Source organism: Chlorocebus sabaeus, chromosome 7 (assembly GCF_047675955.1).
Source record: "Chlorocebus sabaeus isolate Y175 chromosome 7, mChlSab1.0.hap1, whole genome shotgun sequence".
NCBI classification, from domain to species: Eukaryota; Metazoa; Chordata; class Mammalia; order Primates; family Cercopithecidae; genus Chlorocebus; species Chlorocebus sabaeus.
Genome location: NC_132910.1, coordinates 21,913,326 through 21,934,866, shown reverse-complemented (window position 1 = coordinate 21,934,866; position 21,541 = coordinate 21,913,326). Strand labels below are relative to the sequence as shown.

The following is a 21,541-nucleotide window of genomic DNA, read 5'->3' as shown; positions in this document are numbered from 1 at the left end:
CTGGCTGACAGAGTGAGATTCAAAAATAAAGTAATATAAAATAAAAATAAATAAAATAAAATAATATAAATAATAAAAATAAAATAATATAAATAATAAAAATAAAATTTATTGAGCATTTATGGTGAGCAAAAGACTTTACTAAGGCAATAGAAGTTAAAAAGATGAAACATCCGGCTGGGCACGGTGGCTCACGCCTGTAATCCCAGCACTTTGGGAGGCCGAGGCAGGCGGATCATGAGGTCAGGAGATCAAGACCATCCTGGCCAACATGGTGAAACCCTGTCTCTATTAAAAATACAAAAAATTAGCCAGGTGTGTGGTGGCGCATGCCTATAGTCCCAGCTACTCAGAAGGCTGAGGCAGGATAAATGCTTGAACCCGGGAGGCAGAGGCTGCAGTGAGCCGAGATCGCACCACTGCACTCCAGCCTGGGTGACAGAGCAAAATTCCATCTCAAAAAAAAAAAAAAAAAAAAAAAAGAAAAGAAAAACCCATAGACAATGCCCTTGAGATCTAAATAACTATGACACAAGGTTTAAAAGGAATTAATGCTGGGTGTGGTAGCTCACGCTTGTAATCCCCGCACTTTGGGAAGCCAAGGCAGGCAGATCGCTTAAGTCCAGGAGGCGGAGACCAGCCTAGACAACATGGCGAAACCCTGTTTCTGCCAAAATTACAAAAACAATTAGCCAGGTGTGGTAGTGCATGCTTCCAATCCCAGCTACTGAGGAGGCCAAGGCAGGAGGATTGCTTGAGCCTGGGAGGAGGAGGCTGCAGTGAGCTGAGATTGTACCACTTGCACTCCAGCCTGGATGACAGAGTGAAACTCTATCTCAAAAAAAAAAAAAAAAAAAAAAAAAAAGGAATTAATAGGCTGGGCATGGTGGCTCCCGCCTGTAATCCCAGCACTCTGGGATGCCTAAGTGGGCAGATCACTTGAAGTCAGGCGTTCAAGACCAGCCTGGCCAACATGCTGTAACCTTGTCGCTACTAAAAATACAAAAATTAGCCGGGTGTGGTGGTGTGTGCCTGTAATCCCAGCTATTCATTCAGGAGGCTGAGGTAGGAGAATTGCTTGAACCCAGGAGGTGGAGATTGCAGTGAGCTGAGATGGTGCCACTGCACTCCAGCCTGGTTGACAGAGCAAGACCCTATCTCAAAAAAAAAAAAAAAAAAAAAAAAAAAAGGAATTATTATTAGTCACATAAGTGAAGATAAAACAGATTCTTGGATGAGCAGCTAGGTGACACTAGAAGGCTAAGGAGGACCAGGCCTGATGGGGAGTGAGGGATGAGGAAAGGAAGCCCTGACCAGTAGACCCTTTGCTCTCATGCTGGAATGGCTATGCTGGCAGAGATAACGTCTCTAAGATACTTTAGCTGGGAAGCTGCTGTCCACAGGACCGGACACTGTGGGATTCTCAGACAAAATGTAGTATATCTCATATATACCCTAGCTTTATATCTCTATAAGAAAGAAAAAGGAAATCCCCGCATGCAGCTTTTATCCAAAAAAGCAAATTCTAGCAATCTTAGAAAAGCATGCAGTTTCTCATTGCACAATTAAGAGTAAAAACTCCCTTCTGCTTAGAACACTACTGTTAGCTTAAAAAAAAAGCAGAGAAAGTAGTATCATGAGGTTTTCAGCTGCTGAACCAACTGTCTTGAAAACCACAACTGTATCCTTTGGAAAGTTCAGATGTTAATATAGCATGAGAAAAATGCAACCAACTGCAGCAGGAAAGACAAAACCAAGCTTTGATGAGTAGCTAACATGAAAGTTTATGATACCATGCTATTCAACGTTTGTTTTAATTGTTTAAAGTAGCTTGGCAATATGTATAAAAATTAAAAACTAAAAATTGGTAAAATATTCAAGTTATACACATAACAATTTTTCCAAAACTGTCTTGGGTAGAAAAATTTAGAAACAACCTAAAAAATGCCTGTAATAAAGAAATAGTCAAAGAAATTATGGCACATTCAGGCCAGGTGCAATGGCTCACGCCTGTAATCCCAGCATTTTGGGAGGTCAGGGTGGGTGGATCACCTGAGGTCAGGAGTTTGAGACCAGCATGGCCAACATGGTGAAACCCCATCTCTACTAAAAATACAAAAATTAGCCGGGCATGGTCGCGGGCGCCTGTAATCCCAGCTACTTGGGAGGCTGAGGCAAGAGAATCACTTGAACCCGGGAGGCGGAGGTTGCAGTGAGCTGAGACCATGCCATTGCACTCCAGCCTGGGCAAAGAGCAAAACTCCATCTCAAAAAAAAAAGAAAGAAAGAAAAAGAAAAGAAATTATGGCACATCCAACAACTGAAGACATTAAACAAAATGATACAAATTTCAATTTACCCACATGGAAAGATACTGCAGAGGAAAAAAGGCAGGTCACAGCACAGGTGTGGTATGATCTTACATACATACAATTTTGTGAGTTTGCAAGTGAACCTTCAGTGTATACATTGAAAAAGAGAATCTGATATTAAATCTTAACAATGGTTATCCCTAGGAGTATTAGAAATGTAGGTGCATTCTATTATTTCGTATTTTATACTTTTCTGTATCTTGTGACTTACAATGCAAATGTATCAGCTCTATAACTAAAGTTGTTTTCATTAAAAATATCTATACATAATAATGCTAAAGACATTTTTTCTTTTCTTTCTTTTTTTTTGAGACAGGGTTTCAACTCTGTCACCCAGGATCACAGCTCACAGCAGCCTCGACCTCCTGGGCTCAAGTAATCTCACCATCCTCCCCTGTCAGCCTCCTGAGTAGCTGGGACCACAGGCATGCACCACCACATCCAGCTAATTTTTTTTTTCTTTTTTTTGAGACGAAGTTTTGCTCTTGTTGCCCAGGCTGGAGTGCAGTGATGTGATCTCATTTCACTGCAACCTCCACCTCCTGGGTTCAAGCACTTCTCCTGCCTCAGCCTCCTGAGTAGCTGGGACTACAGGCATCCGCCACCACGCCTGGCTAATATTTTGTATTTTTAGTAGAGACAGGGTTTCACCATGTTGGCCAGGCTGGTCTCGAACTCCTGACCTCGGGTGATCCACCCACCTTGACCTCTCAAAGTGCTGGGATTACAGGCATGAGCCACAGCACCCAGTCGCACCCAGCTAATTTTTAATTTTTTTGTAGATACAGGGTTTTGCCATGATGTCCAGGCTGGCCTTGAACTTCTGAGCTCAAGCAATCCGCCTGCCTTGGCCTCCCAAAATGTTGGGATTACAGGTGTGAGCCACCACACCCAGCCAATATTTTCTTCAAAAACATTGTTTTCAACACACTGACATACAATTTTGAGAATATTTAATTATGATGAAAAATACATAATTACTTAGCAGCCATTTGGGGAGAAGTCTTTCTCACTGTTCCTCTACACATGTGCTTCTAAGCTCATCAAATACTTCTATTTGTTCTCTGGAAAAGCTCAAATACCAAAAATTGCAAAGGAATAGATTTTAGTATTTATAGCCCTGTACTCAAAAGCACTTCATAGTAGTCACAGTTGACTGGTGGGGACTAGAGGAACCACAATGAAAAAACATGCCCAATTGTATACTCTCCACCTCCCCCTCAAGAGGGGCACCACCAAAAAAGCAAAATGCAGAACCAGCTACTGAAGAGTACAGAGTATTGTGGATGCTCTCAAATGACAGCACTTGCTCTTTCCAACCAGATCTTGGTTGGTACCCAGGCTTGGGAATCTGACAACGTGAATTCTGTTCTGAGTTCTATCACTGAGCGGCAGTTATCTTATCTGGCACAGCATTTCCTTTTGGAAAATGATTCATATTTCAGTGATTAGTTTAGGACAAATGACTTTTGGGTGTTAGAAGCTGATAACCCAAAGAAGAATTAATGTGAGTTCTGTTATGAAGGGCACAAATTAAAGATTAAAGTAGAAGCTCTGTTCCATGAAAATTCAGAAAAGGCTCACCAATAGAAGAAAAGACTGTAAGGCACTATGGTTAATGACAGTGCACTGAAGCCAACGCCAGTGCAGGAGTATCAAGGAGATAGGAAGAAACTGAAAGTAGCCCTGAAACAGGAAGGAAAAACTGATTTTACGCAGAGTATGTTACGGTCAGGTCAGAGGCAACATGCAGCTCTTTTGTGGTTTAGATAGGAACTGGGATACAAGTACAGAGCTACTGATATTTCTCCCCCAGATTTAGAATTTTACAAAATCCTAGAAGCTAAGTGGGTAAAACTTACCTTGAAAGGGTGACTAGCCAGGTTATTTTCAGGGCAGAGCAACAAGAAGGGATGAACCTTGCCCAAGAACTTTGTCCCATAGGCTTCTGAGACTGTATTAAAAGCTACAACCTTCTCACTTCGCAAAGTTCACGGAGGCTGCCTTCTGAACACAGAATCACAGCTCAGAGAACCTGACAGCGTAAATCTAAGGCGGACTGCACTGGTGGCAACAAATGTTTCTGTAATCTCACCAAGGGCCAATTACAAAAGGGGGTGTGCCACAGTGAAAGCAAAGAACAATAACACAATTCTGTGAAAAAGAGAATCCCAGTGACTCAGGTTTTATTTTCCAAACACTTAGGAAAGGAATCAATCAAATGCTGTAAATGCTTCTAAATCTAGACACTGTGCCCCCCCCCCCCATACACTGCAAACAGCATTTAAACAGCTGAGAAAACAAAGCATGCCAGTAAATAAACACAGGTCTGTGAAAAAGCTCAAAATAAAATGCCTAATAGAAATCTTAAAAAATTATATTGGAAACTGAATCTAAAGCAGTAGCCCTGCTGTGAGGCAAATGTTCCCACTCACAGATGTGTGAAACTGTCCTAGAAGGTACTGATATATAATACAAATATCTGTTAGATGGATGATTGCACACCTGTTAATTTTCATAAAGTTTTTTCCCTTGAAAAAGGAGCATTTGTTTTCATATTAGAGTAATATGTCCTCTTGTAGAATATCTGGGAGATACAAAGAAACATAAAGAACATTATAAAAATCACCTGTCCAGAGATAATAACCACTATCCAGAGATAATCAATTTTTATATATATATATATATATATATTTTTTTTTTTTTGAGGCGGAGTCTTCACTCTGTTGCCCAGGCTGGAGTGCAGTGGCACCATCTCGGCTCACTGCAAGCTCCGCTCCCGGGTTCGTGCCATTCTCCTGCCTCAGCCTCCCAAGTAGCTGGGACTACAGGAGCCCGCCACCGTGCCCGGCTAATTTTTTTTGTATTTTAGTAGAGACGGGGTTTCACCGTGTTAGCCAGGATGGTCTCGATCTCCTGACCTCGTGATCCACCCACCTCGGCCTCCCAAAGTGCAGGGATTACAGGCGTGAGCCACCGGCGCCCGGCCAATTTTTATATTTTTGATATATTTCCTTTTACTTGTGTTTATGTATACCTATGCTTTAAAAAATTGTGACTATAGTAAATATGCAGCTTAAGAGATAGCTTTTAAAGTTATATCCAAACATTACCCTATACATCAAATATCGTTCCACAATAATTTTTAGTGTAAGGTGTTCTACAACTTATTGAATAATTTTCCTCTTAGGCTATTTAAGTTGCTCTCAAGATTGTGTTACAGGAAGTCAGAATACTGTGATAAATATACAGTACATACATAAACTTTTTGTTTGTATCTCTTATTATTTCCTTAGGATACGTGTCTGGTACAATTACTGAGAATTAATTTTTTTAGGGTCCTTGATTCACAATGATAAAATGATTTCTATAAAGGATGTACCAATGCACATTCTCACTAGCAGAGGCCCCAAGTCGTCCCATATTGTCACAATACTATATATTATTAATAGATATATTTAAAATATTACATTATTCTAAACTTATATTTTCCAAATAATATATAGTTGTTCCAGAATATGAGATTAAAAAATTGAAAGAAAACATTAGAAACCATAAATTAAATTGTGTGTAATGGAGGAAGACAAAATCTTTTATTATTTATTTATTTATTTAGAAATGGAGTCTCGCTCTGTCGCCCAGGTTAAAGTGCAGTGGCGTGATCTTAGCTCACTGCAACCTCTGCCTTCCAGGTTCAAGCGATTCTTCTGCCTCAGCCTCCCGAGTAGCTGGGAATACAGGCGCCCACCACTGCACCCAGCTTTTTTTTTTTTTTTTTTTTTTAAATACTTTAAGTTCTAGAGTACATGTGCACAACATGCAAGTTTGTTACATAGGTATACGTGTGCCATGTTGGTTTGCTGCACCCATCAACTCGTCATGTATATTAGGTATTTCTCCTACTGCTATCCCTCCCCCAGCCCCCTGCCCCCCAACAGGTCCCCGATGTGTGATGTTCCCTTCCCTGTGTCCATGTGGTTTCATTGTTTGACTCCCACTTATGAGTGAGAACATGCGGTGTTTGGTTTTCTGTCCTTGTGATAGTTTGCTCAGAATGATGGTTTCCAGCTTCATCCATGTCCCTGCAAAGGACATGAACATATCCTGTTTTATGGCTGCATAGTATTTCATGGTGTATATGTGCCACATTTTCTTTATCCAGTCTATTATTGATGGATATCTGGGTTGGTTCCAAGTCTTTGCTATAGTGAATAGTGCCGCAATAAACATACGTGTGAATGTGTCTTTATAGTAGTATGAAAATTCTTTCTTTTAAAATGGTTTTATGGAGTAATAGGGAATCACTGAGTTCACCAGAAGTTTGTTGGATATCTACCATAAATAGTACACAGTACTATGTGGCCTTCTGAAGAATGCCAAAGAAAAGGTTTGTCCTGAAGAACTTTCTATATAATTTCAGAAATAAGGAATCCCATAAATTAAATAACTGGAGAATGATTCCCAGCATATTCAAACAAATGTCCCAGACACTACCCAGTGATTCAGGACATGAAAGGTGTGAGATCTGTTACAGAAGGACTTGTAGAGGAAGGGAGTCAGGGGTCCATTACCCTTCCTGATATACACTGGCATGAAGAATCACAAGTCAGAATAGTAAAACAAAAAGAATAATCAGGGTTTTACTGAAGCACAGTCTGACTGGAACAGGTGAGTATGTTGAAAAGGAGTTTGAAAAAACATTTAATAAAAAAAAACATCCAAAGAAGGGCATGAGAATGCTTGGCTAAAAGAGTAATGGTTATATATTACAATGTAACGAAACAGTAGCTACTATTTCAAACAATCTGTAATCACGAACATTACTGCTATCCCAAACTGCTTTTCAGGCTAAGCGCGGTGGCTCATTCCTGTAATCCCAGTACTTTGGGAGGCTGAAGCGGGTGATTGCTTGAGCCCAAGAGTTCAAGACCAGCCCGGCCAACATGGCAAAACCCTGTCTCCATTAAAAATACAAAAATTAGCCAGGCATGGTGGTGCACATCTGTAGTCCCAGCTACTCGGGAGGCTGAGGCAGGAGAATTGCTTAAACCTGGGAGGTGGAGGTTGCAGTGAGCCGAGATTATGCCACTGCACTTCAGACTGGGCAACAGAGCGAAACTCCGTCTCAAAACAAAAACAAAACAAAACTGCTTTTCTTATTGCTTTTGTACATCTGCTTCAGAAAGCTAAATTTAGCATATAGAGATGTCACTTGCCAGCCAGGTCAGTTTCAGCAGTGTACTATTTTTGCTGTTTGGTGGTATATGCACAATTATGTAAATATTTTCATTTACTTTATAAAAGTGAGTGAAAAGAGGAAAAAGAAAACAAGTGGACAAAAAGCTCAGTCTCCACTTTAACAGATGGCAATCACTGGCCGGGCGTGGTGGTTCATGCCTGTAATCCCAGCACTTTGGGAGGCCGAGGTGGGGGCAGATCACTTGAGGTCGGGAGTTTGAGACCAGCCTGACCAACATGGAGAAACCCCGTCTTCTACTAAAAATACAAAAAATTAGCCAGGCGTTGTGGCGCATGCCTGTAATCCCAGCTACTTGGGAGGCTGAGGCAGGAGAATTGCTTGAACCCAGGAGGCAGAGGTTGCAGTGAGCCGTGATCGCGCAACTGCACTCCAGCCTGGGCAATAAGAGCGAGACTCCCGCTCAAAAAAAAAAAAAAAAAAAAAAAACAAGATGGCAATCACCAAGCCTGTCCCAGCTGGGATGCTTCTGGCCTTATCTGGATGCTCACTGTACTTAAGTTGCCAATGCTGTGTTCAATTGTGTATAAAACTTCTGGAAATACGTCATCAGAGACTGGGAAGAAGACTCCTCCTATTAAATGCAGGCCTATTGTTGGACTTGTACTCTAGAATTCTGAGACAGGAGTGTTGTGTGTGAGTTGAGCCATTGGTTGTCTGAGTTTGAATCCTGCCTCTACCAGTTATTACATCCTTGAATGTCAGTTTATTTTACTTTTTTAAATTTTTGAGTTGGAGTTTCACCCTTGTAACCCAGGCTGGAGTGAGTACAGTGGTGCGATCTCGGCTCACTGCAACCTCTGCCTCCCAGGTTCAAGCGATCCTCCTGCCTCAGCATCTCAAGTAGTTGGGATTATAGGTACCTGCCACCATGCCCGGCTAATCATTTTTTTTTTTTTTTGTATTTTTAGTAGAGATGGGGTTTCACCATGTTGGCCAGGCTGGTCTTGAACTTCTGACCTCAGGTGATCCACCTGCCTCGGCCTCCCAAAGTGCTGGGATTACAAGTGTGAGCTACCGCGCCTGGCCAAATGTCAGTTTATTTGTAAATTGGGGTTAATAACTATACCTAGGCTCAAAAGGTTGTTGTAAAAATTAAATGAGATAATACATTTTTAACACTTGGAGTAAATAATTCCTGGCAGAAAGTAACTAATCGGGCCAGACATATATTTTATTGCATTCAACTGATCATCTGTGCATCACCTCTCAATGTCAGATTCCTCATCCAAAAGCACATATTTTGGCAGGGTGAGGTGGCTCACGCATGTAATCCCAGCACTTTGGGAGGCCAAGGCGGGTTCAAGGAGTTCAAGACCAGCCTGGCCAACATGGTGAAACCCTATCTCTACTAAAAATATAGAAATTAGCTGGAAATGGTGGTGGGTGCCTGTAATCCCAGCTACTTGGGAGACTGAGGCAAGAGAATCGCTTGAACCGGGGAGGCAGGGGTTGCAGTGAGCCAAGACTGCACCACGGCGTTCCAGCCTGGGTGACAAGAGCCAAGACTCCGTCTTAAAAAAAAAAAAAAAAAAAAAGGAAAAGAAAAACACATATTTCTTGATAACTGATAACTCATTGATTTTTAATTATTTTCTTATTTATAGAGGTTCAAGAAAGGACAATGCTAAAACTTGAGTTTAAGCTACTACTAATGTTCATCTTTAGTCTATCTGATAAATAACTTGTTTAGACTACTCTATAAAGTTAGATATAAAAATATAAATGTAAAACAAAATGGCAATGTATTTAAGAATATGGCTTAAACTGCTGTGGCTCCAGCTACTGATTCATGAATAACTACTAATATAAATAGCTACCATTTACATAAATTATCTCATTTAATCCTCCTAAACTCTCAAGTAGTTACCATTAATATTCCCAGTTAAGAGGAGAGAAAAACTCAAGCGTGGTGGTTCACATCTGTAATCCTAGCACTTTGGGAGACTGAAGTCGGCAGATCACTTGAGGTCAGGAGTTGGAGACCAGACTGGCCAATATGGGGAAACGTCATCTCTACTAAAAATACAAAAAAATTAGCTGGGTGTGGTGATGTGCGCCTGTAATCCCAGCTCTCAGGAGGCTATAGGCAGGAGAACTGTGTGAACCCGGGAGGTGGAGGTTGCAGTGAGCTGAGATCTCGCCATTGCACTCCAGTCCAGGTGACAGTGTGAGACTCTGTCTCAAAACAAAACAAAAAAACAACTCAAGCATGAAGGGATAACTCGTGCAGCGTCACATGACTACTGAGTAGTGGGGTAAGGAACTGAATCCAGGTCCAGGTCCAAGCCACAAAATCCATACTTTTAACCACTATCCTATATTATCTCTAAATTAATGACCATCACAACAGCTAAAACACCAATTGTCCAATCAACCCTATTATTGTACTAATTTCTTTGCTGTTCTCAAATATACCCCATATTGAGAGCAATCAAGTTTTCCATAGTCTAATTAATATCCACCCAACTCTAAAGAGACTCATTCGGTATTCAGCAGATTTCTTCAGTCATTTTGAATTCTGTGTCAAAATTCTACTTAGAAATTTCCAAATCTCAAGGCCTCATTAAAAAAAAAAAAAAAAAAAGAAAGAAATTTCCAAATCTCCACAACAAATATCCTTTTGTAATCGGAAAAAAGTCTTATTTTAAAAATCCAACTTAGCTTCACTTTAAAAAGCACACAAAAATTATTTTAAATTGCAATTTTTAACTTGCCTGCCACTCAAACCATATAAATATCGAAAAAATGATAACAGACAGTAGGAATATATATATATATATAGAAAAAATGATAACAGACAGTAGGAATGTGGAATAAAAAAGAAAATAGACCAAAAGCTGGACATTTAGTTTAAGAACAAGGAATAGTATTTAGATTATAAATTCTATTTAAAAAAAATCTGTCTGAAACACTTTACAGAGTAAAGGCAATATATGCAAAATAACATTTTCTCTTTTGAAATACTGCTGTCTTTTAGGCTATTTTCAATTTACAGACGGTCCCCGGCTTATGAGGATTCAACTTACGATATTTCAACTTTACAATGGTGAGAAAGTGATATGAGTTCAGTAGAAACCCTACTTCAAATTCTGAATTTTGATCTTTTCCCGAGCTAGCAATATGCCAGGTGATCCTCTCTCATGATCCTCTCTCAGCAGCAGCGAGCCGCAGCTCCTGGTCAGCCACATCATCCTACTCAGCCACACCATCAGCCTCAGATCAGGGTAAACAACCAATACGCTACAGGGTACTGTGCTGCCAGATGCTTCTGCGCAACTGTTGGCTAACTTAAGTCTTCTAAGCATGTTTAAGGCAGCCTAGCCTAAGCTATTTAAGCTATTAAGTTCAGTACAGTAGGTGCGTTAAATGCATTTTCATTTTATGGTATTTTCAACTTAGGATGGGTTTCTCAGGACATAACCCCATCTTAATTCAAAGGAAATCTGTAATCACTTGAGACAACAAATGAGTCAGGATTTCATTCTTTAAAAATTATCTTTTTTTTTTTTTTTTTTTTGTTGAGACAGAGTCTTGCTCTATCGCCCAGGCTGGGGTGCAGTGGCCGGATCTCAGCTCACTGCAAGCTCCGCCTCCCAGGTTTATGCCATTCTCCTGCCTCAGCCTCCCGGGCAGCTGGGACTACAGGCACCCGCCACCTCGCCCGGCTAGTTTTTTGTATTTTTTAGTAGAGACGGGGTTTCACCGTGTTAGCCAGGATGGTCTCGATCTCCTGACCTCGTGATCCGCCCGTCTCGGCCTCCCAAAGTGCTGGGATTACAGGCTTGAGCCACCGCGCCCGGCCTAAAAATTATCTTTAAAGTGTCACAACTTTTACTAACATTTACATTTCTAATTAGGTAAACTTTTTAAGGGTAAATGTGTTATAAACTGAGTCATAGCTATAGTTGGTTTTATTGTTAAACATTCAATAATATTGAAGGTAATACTATAGCCTGCCCTTCATGTATGTGGACATGTGTATACATAACATGTATTGGTGAATGCCTTTTAAAAAATCTTTTTTTTTTTTTTTTTTTTTTTTTTGAGACAGAGTTTCACTCTTGTTGCCCAGGCTGGGGTGCAGTGGCACAATCTTGGCTCACCACAACCTCTGCCTCCTGGGTTCAAGGGATTCTCCTGCCTCAGCCTCCCGAGTAGCAGGGATTACAGGCATCTGCCACCATGCCTGGCTAACTTTTTGTAATCCCAGCACTTTGGGAGGCCAAGGTGGGTGGATCGCCTGAGGTCAGGAGTTCAAGACCAGCCTGGCCAACATGATAAAACCCCGTCTCTACTAAAAATACAAAAATTACCCAGGTGTGGTGGCGCCTGCCTGTAATCCCAGTTACTAGGAGGCTGAGGCAGGAGAGCTGCTTGAACCTGGGAGGTGGAGGTTTCAGCAAGCTGGGAACTTGCCACTGCATTCCAGCCTGGGCAACAGAATGAGACTCTGTCTCAAAAAACAAACAAAAAAGTTATTATTTTCCTGATCCTAGAATTATATGTAACTTGTTTTGAGAATGTTACTCCAAGAAATTCAGACACATATGAGCATGTGACTTTAAAAAAAAAGGCAAAAATAAAACATATCACTTCATCTCAGTAATAATACCACTTCTGAAATTCATATAATGATGCTTAAAGGTCTAACTGAAGTGTTCTGCTTCCATTCTTGAGAAAAACAGAGAACATATGTTCTCTAAAATTTTCATGGTGCTTTAAAAGTTCCTTTACTTTGAAATTCTACTTACTTCCAACACTGCTTTGGTAAAAAAAAAAAAAAAAAAAAAAGAGAGAGAGAGAAGAAGAAGAAAAGAAAAGAAATCCCACTATGCTTTCACAAACTAAAAAAAAAAGTGAGAGATCATTTCAATGGTGGTACATGTTTCTCAAAATTAAGAAAATGCACAATGAATTTTCTATAAACAAGGCTGCTCCTCTAGTGCTGACATGGCACAAGCAAAGAAAGAAAGTAAGCCACATTCTCACATCTCTGAATGTCCATTTAAGTCTCACTCCTTTTATCCTCATCCCCGCCTTTCCATGTGAGGATTCCAACTCTTAATGGAAATTAGGGTACAGACTTAAGCCAGGATATGTAATCTGGAAAAGTGTAAATCTGATTAATGCTTCTGTGGAGCGGGTGGAAGGCTTAATTGAAAGAGTGATGGGCGGGGCGCGGTGGCTCACGACTGTAATCCCAGCACTTTGGGAAGCTGAGGCGGGCGATTACCTGAGGTCAGGAGTTTGAGACCAGCCTGACCAACATGGAGAAACCCTGTCTCTGCTAAAGATACAAAATTAACTGGGCATGGTGGCGCATGACTGTAATCCCAGCTACTCAGGGAGTCTGAGGCAGGAGAATCGCTGGAACCTGGGTGGTGGAGGTTGCAGTGAGCCGAGATAGCGCCATTACACTCCAGCCTGGGCATTAAGAGCGAAACTCTGTCTCCAAAAAAAAAAAAAAAAGAGGGCGGGTGCGGTGGCTCAAGCTTGTAATCCCAGCACGTTGGGAGGTGGAGACGGGCGGATCACGAGGTCAGGAGATCGAGACCATCCTGGCTAACACGGTGAAATCCCATCTCCACTAAAAAATACAAAAAACAAAAAAACAAAAAACAAAAAAAACCTAGCCGGGCGAGGTGGCGGGCGCCTGTGGTCCCAGCTACTCCGGAGGCTGAGGCAGGAGAATGGCGTAAACCCGGGAGGCGGAGCTTGCAGTGAGCTGAGATCCGGCCACTGCACTCCAGCCTGGGCGACAGAGCGAGACTCCGTCTCAAAAAAAAAAAAAAAAAAAAAAGAATAATGGTAGTGCTTTTGTTAGTCACAATCTATTAAGCATCAAGAACTCAAATGTTAACTTCCTTCTCCATTCTGTACTGGTAAAGGGAACCTAGCTTCTGCAGCCAGAAGTTGGAGAGTCATCCCAGGCACCGCCTCACCTTCATTCTCTAGCCACCCAGCCCTTCAGTCATCGAGGACATTCTACTTTTCCAAGGATTGTTCCTTTTGTGTTCACTCTCGCTGCCTTAATTTGAGATTGTCATCTCTTACCCAGACCATTTTAATAGTTAGAGTTAGGGGTCCCTGAGAGCTTATGTTCTTCTGATCCATCCACTAGACTGTTGCCAGAGTGATCATTCCAAATACAAATCTTATTTTACGTTACTCCCAGACATAAAGCACCAGTAGCTTTTCACTACAGAATCAAATGCAGGCTTTTCAGTATGAATAAGAAGATTTCTACAGTCAAGCCCCTGCTTATCTTTCCAGCCTTGCTCCCCGTTGTGCCAAACAGAAGCCCACTGTGCTCCTGTTTGCTATTCCCTGGCTGGGCCAGCTCACTATGTACTGTTTGAAATGTCCTCCCTATGTTGGTCTGGTGACCACCTCGTTACCTCTTAAGGTCTCACTTAATGAAGCCTCTCCTGTGGAATCAATCACAGGACTGTGATTTCCCTTTAGGGGAAATCTATTTGCAATTAAACTTGTTGTAGATTTGCTTCTGGCTTTTAAACATAGAGTATATAAGCCGGGAGTGGTGGCTCACACCTGTAATCCCAGCACGTTGGGAGGCCGAGGCGGGTGGATCACCTGAGGTCGGGAGTTCGAGACCAAACTGACCAACGTGGAGAGACTCCGTCTCTACTAAAAATACAAAAAATACAAAAAAAAATTACAGGCCGCATGCCTGTAATCCCAGCTACTTGGAAGGCTGAGGCAGGAGAATCGCTTGAACCCGGTGGGCGGAGGTTGCGGTGAGCCGAGATCGTGCCATTGCACTCCAGCCTGGGCAACAAGAACAAAACTCTGTCTCCAAAAAAAAAAAAAAAAAAAAAAGTAAATAAAACAAAAGAGAGATAATCTCATTGACCACCAATAAGCATTGAGATAATGAAGTGAATGCTTTTATTCTCATTTATTTAAGGGTTAAAGTAGGCAGAAACTCTAGGTCCAGGCCTGTACTGTGGACTGCTCAGTGAAAGGCCAGGAACTCTGGTTTTAAGAAAATAAAATGTGGAAGCCACAGAGCCTCTATTGCTGAGTACATACGGTCGGTCTACATCATTTTAAGAGGGAACATTATGCTTTTTGCCTATTTTCTTTTGTAGGAGTAAGGAGACTTCACTCTAGGATTTGGGTGGTCACATGTTTTTCCCTCTATAAATCAGCCCGGAAAGCAGTCTGAATACTTCTGTGTCCAGACATCAGGAGTTTCATTTTGTCAACAAGGTGAGATTCACATAATCATAGGCCTGGTGACCACCATTTAAATGCTTATAGATAAATTAAATATAATAACTGTCGGTGGTAGTAACATAAAAGTGGATTATTTCTTGGGACTAAATGACTGTTTAAATATCCAGAGTTTGGTAATGGAACAAGAAAATAATACTCATAGGCTTTCATGGGCCTATACTTTCTTTATTTTCATTTCTAATTATTTAAAATAATGGCTTTCTTGCCCAATTTAAGGCAAAATTCTAAAATGCACTATTAGCATTTCTCTATTTTCTTCCAAATCCTCTATAGTTGATTAAAGGTCTTGGAAACTCTGTATTCATGATTTCTTTAATCAGTAGACATACAATTTATTGCTTAGGTTATAGCTCTCACACATTTTCCATACTGAGAAATGTGTTGCTACAGATTTCTCTATGAAGAATTCAAATGACACTGCTACAAACGCTTACATGAACCAAACAGCTCACTTTTGCTTATCCGTAGGAATATTGCTCCAAAAACATATATTCGAAGTGGTAAAATTGTTAAAAATTATTTTTGAGACACTGATAAACTAGATTTCATAATAAAGGGAATATTTCATATTGTATGACTCTCAAAATGGACGGGAACACATTTTTTTCAAACAAAATATGTAAACTGAGGCAGTTGCCAGAAGACTTCTTGGTAGCCTTCTAAAACTGTATTTTTCTTCTGTCAAGACTTTTAAAGCTTTGGAGGCTGTTTTAAGTAGTACTGGAATTGTTGGATGCAACGATGTTTTGATGAAAATACAGAATAAAATAATAATAAAAAATAAATAGTACTGGCATTGCATGGAATTTCAGCTGATGTCTTATAACTTGTGCACATAACGAAACTTACAGCCAAAGAAAGCTGTCCAATTAACAAACCAATTGTTACAAGATGCAAAGGGTCTTAAAAATCACTTAAACATTGTTCTTAAAGACACACCCAAAATGACTGCTTTGTGTTCTGTGATATTAACCATCCCTAAAACTTTATCAAGGCTAAGGCTGACTGGGAAGATAAAATCCTTATCAAACACAATGGGCAAACTCTGAGTCATGATAAGATTTCAACTCAAGGTCAAAGGCAGAGAATCACCTTTCCTAACCCCACCTGCTAGGTACAATTCACCTATGGTCTTCTTTGTCTTGTTGATGTGCCTAACTATCAGGCATAGGTTTATAAAGAATCTCTCCTCACATGCAAGCGTTTTTGTTTTCATCAGTATAAGGACAGAGAATAAACCCTAGCTAAGAAGCCACTGTATTAAAAACAAAATAATTTGTAGCTATGACTCAAATAAATCTTTCTGTGGCATTAAGAGAATTAAAGGGTAGAAGCAGAAAACCTCTCATAAATTAGGAAAAGTCCAGGAAAAAAGTCACAAGTCAAGAGACCACAAAGATCTCAGAGGTACTGACAGTGGAAATCTCAAATGGATCATAAGAGTTACCACAAATAATTTATAAAAAGCAATGGGCAATAGATTCCAATATTATCATTCTATTGTAATATATAGGGATCCCATATTAATCATATTTAACCTTTCCAAGGCATTATGCTGAAACTTATTTTCTCATCTAACCTAATAATCCATATTGTTAAAAAAGATAATATTTTATCAAATCTTTCCTAGATGTCACAACCTGCTTAACATTATATCCTCATATAATGGTGAGGATACCCTGGTGTTTCTACTGTATTCATCATGTACAATCCTATAATTATACTCATGTTGTGTTAAGTTAGTGTTATAAATCACTACAATTTCATATATGAACATTTTCATATATGAACAAAATTAATAGCTTTATTGATTAGAATCAGATGTGATAAGTGACCTCAAATGCTTTCTTTAGAGGCTTAAAGACAAAGAACTCTAAACAACTATCCAGCGTCTTTTGAAAGGATACCTCAAGGGGCAGGAAAAAAATTATTTTTCCCCCATGAGCAAGAGGAGGGGAGCTGGGTAGTAAGTAAGGATGCAAGGTTTTCAGGACTGTTAACAGTTGAGAGTGTAGGTTTTTTTCTACCTCTCCCTGATCCTCCCAGCCCTCCCCCATAACAATGAAGATGCTGGTGAGGCATTAGCGGGCAGGATCTGACCATACCTTCATGGGTAGGCTCTGGGTCAGGTGTAAGTGAGATGTCATCCAGCTCTCGCAGGCAGAGCCATTCTCCATCCATGGACACTCGGAATTTGCAAAGGTAGATGGTCTCCATGGCAGCCTGTGTGATCTTGTCAGTGGTGGGGGTTGGCATATCGGTCGGAGGCGTCAGAGCAGACATGATGACTCAGCTGGGACCACAACACACACACAGACACACACACACACACACACCACAAAAATAAATACAACCTCCTCACCAAAAAAACCCAATACAAAGCTCTGAAACAAAGCTTTCAGGAAAAGGGTGGGGGAGGTTTAAAAAAAAAAAAAGGAAAAATACCTTATAGTTTAAGAACAAACTGCTCAAGATAAACAATTCTACACTATCTTACAGACAGTTCCTACCACATAGCAAAATAAGATGATGCTTGTCTTCTCCCAGCTTCCTCTCCTTTTATCTTCCTTTCCCTGCCCCCCACCTTTTTTTTCAGCAGAGCTATAGGCTTTAAATCCTGCACAGCCGATGCTGCCTTAGCTGGCTTTAAAAATCTGGCCTCGATATGAATAAGTGAAAAATCCTCCTCCTTTGTGCAGAAAAAAATACAAAAGAAAAACCTGAACAAAAAATAAACCTATATTTTCAGTGTAGCTTAAATAAAAAAAAATCCTGAGCTGCAGAAATCACTTCCAGGATCTGCTCAGATGAGATGGGATGCTGAGTTCTCATAGGATTGGCCGTGCGCAGTAAGCAGGGTGTTGACCAAAATGGCTGACTAATGAACTGAACTGAAAATTCAGGCTCATGTGACCAGCTGCTCTGAACGTAGGGCAAGCAATTCCCAGGATGCTTTATAGATGCTGCTGATGCTGGGAGAGCAATTAGGCTTCTCTCTCTCATCCTGTACAACCCACTTCCAGACTCTGCTAGTCAAACTGTGATCAGACATAACACAATGCACATATCCTCATCAATTTCTCTTACTTTGGGATCAAGGACTGAATAAAAGGAGGACAATCAATACTGGATAATAATCTATAGTAAAGACGGTGAAAGAGGCAGTTAGATTAATTTAACAAGCACATAATTCATCTCTTTTATTCTTATCTACATAGCTATTAAAATTATTTACTATGCTACACGTTATGTTTTAAGAAAAGCTAAAGCATAAAAACTTGAGGCTCTCAGAAGGAAAAAAAATAAAAAGATAAAAAGAAAAGCTAAAACAGATTTTCAATTTATATATCTTATTCTTGGGCATTTACAATTTCCTTCTCCAAGGTACAAAAACTTGACCTTTTAGGTTAGGCAGAAATGTAAAAAAAACCTTGAAGTTAAAAAAGTAAAATCTTTCCCGATTAATGGCAATTCCCCCCTTTTTGATTTTGTTGTATTTACCAAGTTTATACCAAGCATAAAATAGGTTTCTTTCTTTTTCTTTTTTCTTTTCTCTTTCTTTCTTTTTTTTTTTTTTTTGAGACGGAGTCTTACTCTGTAGCCCAGGTTGGAGTGCAGTGGCATGATCTTGGCTCACTGCACCTCCACCTCCTGGGTTCAAGCAATTCTCCACCTCAGCCTCCCGAGTAGCTGAGATTACAGGTACCCACCACCACGCCCAGCTAATTTTTGTATTTTTAGTAAAGACAGGGTTTCACCATCTTGGCCAGGCTGGTCTTGAACTCCTGACCTCGTGATCTACCTGCCTCTGCCTCCCAAAGTGCTGGGATTACTGGCATAAGCCACCGTGCCCAGCCTTAAGCATGAAGTATGTTTCTAAGCAGAAGATTAAACCATGCTATATTTTAAAAATCCTCCCATTCAATAACATACTGAAGACAATTATATTTTCTTAAATCAACACACACACACACACACACGGCCCTATATTATTCAATGAGGCATTTATACCTTGGTAGCAAAAGGGCAGGTACTTGCTTTATGAACTACATAAATTACAAGAAGAATAACAATTTTCTTTGAAAATGTTTTGGACAATTGAAAGAAAGTGTTTGTTTTTGTCTTTAAGGGTTTCAATTTTAAGGAGGAACATACAAATTCAAGAAATATGACCTGAGACTATGTATTCCTTTCTAAGGATTGTTATCAGAGGGACATCTTAATTTAGCTAATTTCTGAAAACTAAAAAACTTCTGCTTGAACATTCTTAAAATCTCAAATGCTTCATCCTAATTTGAGACTGAACTGAAAGAAAAAAATGCTAATAATCAAATTCTGTAGAGAAACTGGCATTTTCACATTGTTAGGAAGAGGGGCCAGATGGCTGGGCACAGTGGCTCATGCCTGTAATACCAGCACTTTGGGAGGCATAGGCGGGCAGATCACCTGAGATCAGGAGTTCGAGACCAGCCTGGCCAACATGGTGAAACCTATTCTCTACTAAAAATACCAAAATTAGACAGATACGGTGGCATGTGCCTGTAATCCCAGCACTCTGGGAGGCTGAGTCGGGTGAATGGCTTGAGCTCAGGAGTTTGAAACCAGCCTGGGCAACATGGCAAAACCCCGTCTCTACAAAAACAAAAATTAGCAGGGTATGGTGGTGCACACATGTGGTCCTAGCTACTTGGGAGACTGAGGTGGGAGAATCACATGAGGCCAGGAGGCAGAGGCTGCAGTGAGCCGAGACTGTGCCACTGCAGTCTACCCTGGGAGACACAGTGAGACCCTGTCTCAAAATAAAAAAAAAAAAAAAAGGAGGGTATACTGGCACAATGTAAGAAGGCATATATATAGGCTTATTTATAATTGGGGAAAATCAGTAAGTTACTAAGGAAAGCAAAATACTTCTGGTTTTACATCTATCTCATTCTCTCTCATCATCACCCTACATCTAGACTCAGAGCCATTCATTCATTCATTCATTCATTCATTCATTCATTCAACAGATATTCACTAAGAGATGCTCCACATGGCAGGTAGTGATCCAGGCACGCAGCAGTAAGACAGGAACACCTTTTCCAGGAAACAGAGTTTTCATATCCAAATACCGAACACAAGCCTTCATTTAACACATTCTCATTTAATTCAGTTCAATTCCTTTCTAGCCAAAAATATTCCCATATTATATATTAATAAAGGGAACAGTTTATAGATTCACTTTATAACATGCAATACTTCAAAACATAGTAAGTAGTCATTAAAACCTTCAAATTACATGGGACATTTCTGGAACCACAACTCCAAACAGCCCTAGCTAGCTCTCTGTGTGATACCAAAACTCTAGATCACTGATATGTTCTTAAAATAGAATAAGGAATACATGAATAAATCTGAATGCCATGTGATTGCCTGGGGTCCAAAACCTGAATTCGGCCTTGTCACAAACCATGACAATCTCTTCACCCCAGTAAGGATTTACTAACTTGAACAGATCTCCACTGATTGCAACATACCAACACTACAGGAACATCAAGGTTAGTAAGCAAGAAACTTGATTAACATTCCTTCGGAAGATCCATCCCACCCTGCCTCTCTCCAGATAGAGGACACAGAGAGGCAAGCCCAAAACAACTAAAGTTTTTGGCAAGGAAAGAAAATCATGCCTGTGTTGGTATCCTTCAATTTCCCAGATCTACCAGTTTGAGTTGTTAGCAGCCATTTCAGAAATAAGACCCAGGGGTGGACAAGAAAACCTGTACTTCTATGCTGTTCTTTAGGTAAAACACCATTGAGTCTTCAGCACGAACAGGTATCCATTGTTTATAGGCCATGAAGTTACTATGAAAACAGTACTATTTGTAGAAACTTATAAAAACAATCCTATAGCCAGGCGCAGTGGCTCACACCTGCAATCCCAGCACTTTGGGAGGCTGAGGTGAGTGGGTCACCTGAGGTCGGGAGTTCAAGACCAGCCTGACCAAAATGGAGAAACTCTATCTCTATTAAAAATACAAGGCCGGGCGCGGTGGCTCAAGCCTGTAATCCCAGCACTTTGGGAGGCCGAGACAGGTGGATCACGAGGTAAGAAGATCGAGACCATCCTGGCTAACACGGTGAAATCCCGTCTCTACTAAAAAAAAATACAAAAAACTAGCCAGGCGAGGTGGCGCGCGCCTGTAGTCCCAGCTACTCGGGAGGCTGAGGCAGGAGAATGGCATAAACCCAGGAGGCGGAGCTTGCAGTGAGCTGAGATCCGGCCACTGCACTCCAGCCTGGGTGACAGAGCAAGACTCCGTCTCAAAAAAAAAAAAACCCAAATTAGCTGGGCGTGGTGGCACATGCCTGTAATCCCAGCTACTCTGGAGGCTGAGGCAGGAGAATCACTTGAACCTGGGAGGCGGAAGTTGCGGTGAGCTGAGATCATGCCATTGCACTCCAGCCTGCGAAACTCCATCTCAAAAAAAAAAAAAAAAAAATTCTAGATATTGTTTAGTACTGTTTTTACATTTTGGTCTTTACTAAGTAAACATCTTAGCTTTGCATAAAAAGATAAAGTTAAGCCATCAGTAAGATATTCAAACCTTGATTTTTTTTTTTCTCATATACAGAGTAATTACTGTATGAGCTGTATTGAACTATTTTCTCA

General features: G+C 40.5%; 1 protein-coding gene across 26 annotated transcripts in view; it reads right to left on the bottom strand.

Annotated features, from left to right (window-relative positions):
* The window catches only part of RUFY3 (RUN and FYVE domain containing 3), a 105,810-nt gene that overhangs the window by 69,836 nt on the left and 14,433 nt on the right, over positions 1 to 21,541 (bottom strand). For 2 of the 26 annotated variants that reach the window (XM_073017399.1, XM_073017402.1), the window contains exon 1: positions 4,235 to 4,418. The exons of 18 other annotated variants lie outside the window; for them this stretch is intronic. Coding sequence is in view for 5 of the 8 variants with exons in the window: in XM_073017396.1 (XP_072873497.1) it covers positions 16,998 to 17,175 (178 nt within the window). In the remaining 3 variants the exon portion in view is untranslated. Of the gene's footprint in view, positions 1 to 4,234; positions 4,419 to 16,997; positions 18,094 to 21,541 lie in introns of those variants that run through there. 6 more of the 26 variants (XM_073017396.1, XM_037994710.2, XM_073017398.1 and 3 more) reach the window with 6 other exon arrangements.